Consider the following 5,377-nt stretch of genomic DNA (forward strand, 5'->3'; position numbering starts at 1 on the left):
CCCACGTGGGTTTGTTGTGATTTGTTTCCCCTCTGAGGTTTAAATCAGTTCATGTGGATCATTGTGACTTGATCCTCTTTGTGGTTTGGTGAGAAGCAGATCAATGACTGTAATGCACGGGGATGTTTTTTGTTTTTTTTAATTAAGCAAAGAATACGAGGAAGATGATAAATTCAAACATTTGTTTTACTTTATTTGTGTGGCTGATTAAAGAATGTTCCATCCTTACATCGTAGACAATCATCAATACATTAGAGATAGAAATACAAAAGTTTATAGCATACTAATATATTCCAAACATCACTGGAACTCTTTTGGTATTCTCATAAATCATGTAGATGCACAGAAAAACACTTTCACCTCAATTATATACAAACACTGGGCACAATAAACAATTATTTTCAAGAAATACGAAAGAACTTGATATACACACACACAATCACATTCTGGGATACAAATATATCTTCAGTGTCTTACGTCGACATTATAATGGAATTAAAAAATTGTAGCTTACAAGTATAAATGGTGTCATAAGGTGATATTTGTTCTCAATAGAAAAAAATATGTTGCAATGATAATGCCTATCCATTAAACCATATACTGTCTGTCCCAAAGTTGAACAAGACAACTTCTGAATTGAAGCAGATTAGTGAACAACACAACAGAAGAACCAAGGATCTCCTTATACTTCACTGAGAAGAATCTGCCTTGTGCAGGAATATCTCTTCGACTTAAATCATAGCAGAGATATGTTCACAAAAACCCAGACACCTCTGACACTCCGCAACAGACACATGTCACTTATATGCTTCAATGCCACACGCTCTGAACATCAAATCTGGAATCAAGCCTTTTACATTCAGAGAGAGATTCTTCTTCCACTGACTCTTAATCTGACTGTGACCTGCTGAGTCACATATTGTACATGGTGATGAGCTTCAATGCTCGTTCCTCGCTCGCATTGTGGCTTTCAGGTGGCAGCGTTTGTGCTTCATTGTGAGACCATATTCAGGTGTCATGTCTAGCTTCTCTCCCGGGATCGAGTGGAAGTGCAGCTTCTGAATGATGATCGCCAAGAAGAGGTAGACTTCATTCCGTGCGATGACCTCGCCGATGCAGCGCCGCTTTCCCATGCCGAAAGCCATCACCTTCTCGCCATCCAGCTTGTTGACCTCAGAGCCGTCGGCACTCAGGAAGCGATCTGGGTTGAAGGAAGATGGATCTTTCCACAGCTCTCTGAAAATTGCAGCGGATGAAGAAAAAGACAATTTAAAAAAAGGTGTATGCATTACCCTGAAAGAATGATGAATTAGAGGTTTGTTTTCTTGATTCAGACAATTAGGGAAATTAATGAAGGCTGCTATGTCTCTTCCTTTACAACTACTAATAGGGTGCCCTTGAGCCTTGTAACCTTCCACAGCTTTAGCATCTCACTCTATCTCTGTCTCTCTATCAGCAAAGTTCATCATATTTTAATACGATTTTTTAAATGTAACTTTTAGTACTTACGGATCATGGTTGATCTGCCACTGATTGATGAAGACACATGTGTCTTTGGGAATAAAGTAGCCGTTCAGAGATGTGTCTTTAGCGGTGCTGAAAAAGAAGAACAAAGCGTATGGGTATTGTGTATTTACAAGTTTGAACTGTGTATGTTGTTATACTGGTGAACACCATGTCTTTGTGTCTGTCTTGTGTGGTCCCATGATAGCATGTCATTAACATATCATTTGTGGTAGAGTCAATCATCTAAAAGAGATGAACCTCACCAGTGTGGGATGGTGAAGGGCAGGAACGAAGAGTGTCGAAGGATCTCCAGGATAAAGGCTTCCAGGAAAGGCAAATTGGGTTTATCAGAGAGAAGAGGCATGCGATCCAGACCCACTTTGTCCTCTGAAAAGTAAAAAATCCATTGAATACAATTCAGGATGAGGACAGAGGCTGCAGTCCTATCTCGTAATCATTTGCACCCTTGAATCAAAGCAAGATTGAAAATCCAAGGAAGTATCTTGCCTAAAACAACAGTACTTACCTATTTCTTGATAAAGTCTCTCCTGTATCTCTGGGTACGCCACAAGGTACATCACCGACCATGACAGGGCAGTAGAGATGGTATCGAAACCTAGATAGAGAAACATAACCTCTGTTAGGACTTTTTCATTCATTTTTGCAGAGGTCACTTATGATCACATCATTAGACATATAGGCTTACCAGCTCCAAACAGGTCATTGACAATTCCTACAATCTTCTCGTCGGACATCTGGACATTCGAGTTCTCATCCAGCTTCCTGTCCTCACAGTGATCAATTAGGGAGTCTGTGATGTCTCGGATGTTGTCCTGAAAGAATGGTTGGACAATCTCAATAAAGCTTGAATACACAGTGACTGAAAAAGATATGATTTCGTGAATGTTACACCGAGTGGTGTACCTTGTCGAAAGTGGTGTAGTGCTCGGTGACGATCTTTTGCACGAACTCGGAGAAGCGCTCATTGATGCGCAAAAAGTTCTTCATTGTTGTGCTGGGCAGGTACTGAAGGATAGGGATGAAGTCTGCAGGGTTTCCACTGCCCACCACCCGGCCAAACTCATCACTGAGGTTCACCAAGCTGACCAGCTCCTGATCGTCGTGGTCGTAGCGTCGGCCAAAGCACATTCCGCAGATCACGTTGGCCACAGACACAACAATGTAGCGGAATGGGTCAAAGCTGCCATCGGCCTTCATGACAGTGTTGAGCTGTTTGATGAGATACTCCCCCTCTTTGCAGATGTGTTCCTCCAGAACACAGGAGTATTCTGGAGTTGTCCCCTCCAGGGTGGAGAAGGAGCGGAGGGCACTGTAGGCCAGCTTTCTGCGGGCACGCCAGACGCCGGCCTGGTCCGTGCTGAAGGCCAGACTCTTGCCGGCATTGATGAAGCGGAAGCTGTACAGGTCAGGTCTGCCTGCAAACTCGTCCCCTTGCTTGATGAGCGCCTGTCGAACAGTTTCGCTGCCGCTCAGCACAACCACAGGACGCATGCCGATCTGGATCTGGAAGACATGGCCGTATCGCTTGCTCATAGCAGTGAGGCTCAGGTAAGGTTTGCTGCCCACCTCCAGCACATTGCCAATGATAGGCAGGGGCTTCGGCCCAGGAAGCCGACGGAGCCCTTCAGGAATCTCAGTGTGGAAAAACTTAAGAATCAGGTAGACCAGACACACCGTTGTCATGGCCACCAAACTCTCGGATACAGACACAGATCCAATGAATGGCAGTATCATTAGCACCATAATGACGACTCTTTTTTTTCTGGCTTCAACACAATCTGGAAATTAAAAAGGTGGGGCATTAGAGTAGTGAAGGCAGGGAGGAGAAAAAGGTGTTGTGCAACATGTTGACTATATGCACCGTGAAGTTTAAAGTTACTAGAGACTCTGTCACAAACCATTTGCTTGTTATTAACCTGACTCTATGAGCTTACATGCAACACTTCTCTAAAGGTGATGGTCCATGCAAAGTGACTAAGTTTATGAACATGGCACAATGAGTCACACAGAACCAATGAATAAAAAAACATTTAAAAATAACGAGCAAATTCAAAGCTGCAACTGCAAAGACCAAACTGCTATTCAGACACGTTTCTCTTGCAGAACTTATCTCAGCACTTTTGCTCCTTTCTCTGACATTATGACTCAGTCTGTCTGAATTTCTGCGCATATTGAGCTTACCTCGGTGAAACGGTGAGAGAGGAACGATGTGACGTGGTCCCCAAAAAAGGGCTTTGCAGAAAAATATAAATAGTTCAGTTGAGTTATTGTCCGAGCATACTCTCTTAATGTTTCAAAACAGAGAATGGGCTCTGGCTTTATAGTGCGCTCCACAGCTTCATTGGCTGCTGCACATGACGTAATCTCTCTCGTTCTTTCTGTCTCTCTCTCCCTCTGTTGTCATGAATGAAGTTTAGTGCAGGGGAAAAGTGGAGGTGTGTGTGTGCGTGAGTGTGTGTGTCTGTGTGGCGTGTGTGTGCGTGCGTAAGTGAGTACTGGAAAATTTTGAAACTACATTCTCGCGCACAATTTGTACATTTCACAGTTGTTAAGGCAAAGTTTGAAACCATCAGGACTCAATAGCTCTTCGGTGTATATGTGTCATTTTTATGGACAGATAAGACGTAATAACCATCAAGGGCAAGTATAACTTCGACCACTATAAAACAGTTTGAAATCGGCGACAGCACTGTTTACTTTGATGCTCCGCAGGCACTCGTGCCGTCTGTTTTACGCTTGTTTGGACTATAAAATAAAGTATGGCTTATATATTATGTTAATTATGCGCTGTCCATATTAAAAATAGCGCTTTGACCGAGGCAGGAACCTTCTTTCAGCCAACTTTCTCATACATAATCAAATTGGCAGAGTAACGTGTGTAGTGCAAAACATTTTTTCCCATAGTATTGATTAATGATCTTTTATTGATCTATAAATAAACGCAAAGGGGATGTCTTTAGTGCATTGCAACGAATGAATGCTAAACATGCGGCATGGTTTTTAAATGGTAAACAATAACATGGATATTTCGACTCATGAGACAAATTAAACTACAATTGTCCTTAAAGGAAAATAATGTCAATATCAGGGAACATATATATTAATTTAGGGCAGTTTAAGACGAGAAATAGGGAGATGATTCAATATAATTGAATTAAAAAAAACACACACAACTTATATTTATACCTTTTATATAACTTTAACCACTTTATGACTCTTTGGGGTTTTACTTTCTGACCTCAGTCACATAACATTTGTCCTCATGCAACAGGTTTGGTGTGAAAATGTGAGATTGTGACAACATGCCACACGCAGCAGCCACCCGGACAACTAAGTCCTGATAAAACAGTCAAATGCCATTGCGTGCTTGTACCTGTTGGTTCTCCGCTGGAGTTAAAGATTGACCAGTTGCGTGAGAGCGCAGTGATCAAACCCTCACCTCCCCTTTGAGGAGGATGCTGGGGAGGGAGGGGGTGATCAGGCTGCACTGCTGGAGATAAAGGGTAGATGAGTTCATTACCATTCCTTCGTTTTGTCAAATTTTTTTTTTTTACCCTGTTGAACCTTTTAGACCGACAGATCAGTTTCTGAGTTTTTACCCACAGCACCTCCTCACATATAAGTGAAATATGTGCCATTGCTCTGGTTTGATCCGTGGGGTTTAACATTTCTGATCGTTTCATTACATATATAAACCTCCCTGGACTTTAAAAGAAACACATGTTCCCACTGGAAGCATGCAAACCCAGTCATTACATTTATTTCTAATAAAAGAAAAGACAGGTTTGGATTTTCAGCAGAAAAAATCAGCATCACAATAAAAGTATATGATAAATTATAGCGGCATTGA

General features: G+C 42.0%; 1 protein-coding gene across 1 annotated transcript; it reads right to left on the bottom strand.

Moving 5' to 3' along the window:
* Positions 1-170: 170 nt before the first annotated feature.
* Positions 171-3,867, bottom strand: LOC117755107 (cytochrome P450 1A1). The gene is made up of 7 exons (XM_034574628.1): positions 3,709-3,867; positions 2,431-3,305; positions 2,213-2,339; positions 2,033-2,122; positions 1,770-1,893; positions 1,510-1,596; positions 171-1,236 (listed from the first exon to the last, which is right to left on the bottom strand). Exons 2-7 carry the CDS (start codon positions 3,268-3,270, stop codon positions 939-941), a joined length of 1,566 nt encoding a protein of 521 aa, XP_034430519.1. The 5' UTR covers positions 3,271-3,305; positions 3,709-3,867; the 3' UTR covers positions 171-938.
* Between the last annotated feature and the right edge of the window lie 1,510 nt (positions 3,868-5,377).

Source organism: Hippoglossus hippoglossus, chromosome 3 (assembly GCF_009819705.1).
Source record: "Hippoglossus hippoglossus isolate fHipHip1 chromosome 3, fHipHip1.pri, whole genome shotgun sequence".
NCBI lineage: Eukaryota > Metazoa > Chordata > Actinopteri > Pleuronectiformes > Pleuronectidae > Hippoglossus > Hippoglossus hippoglossus.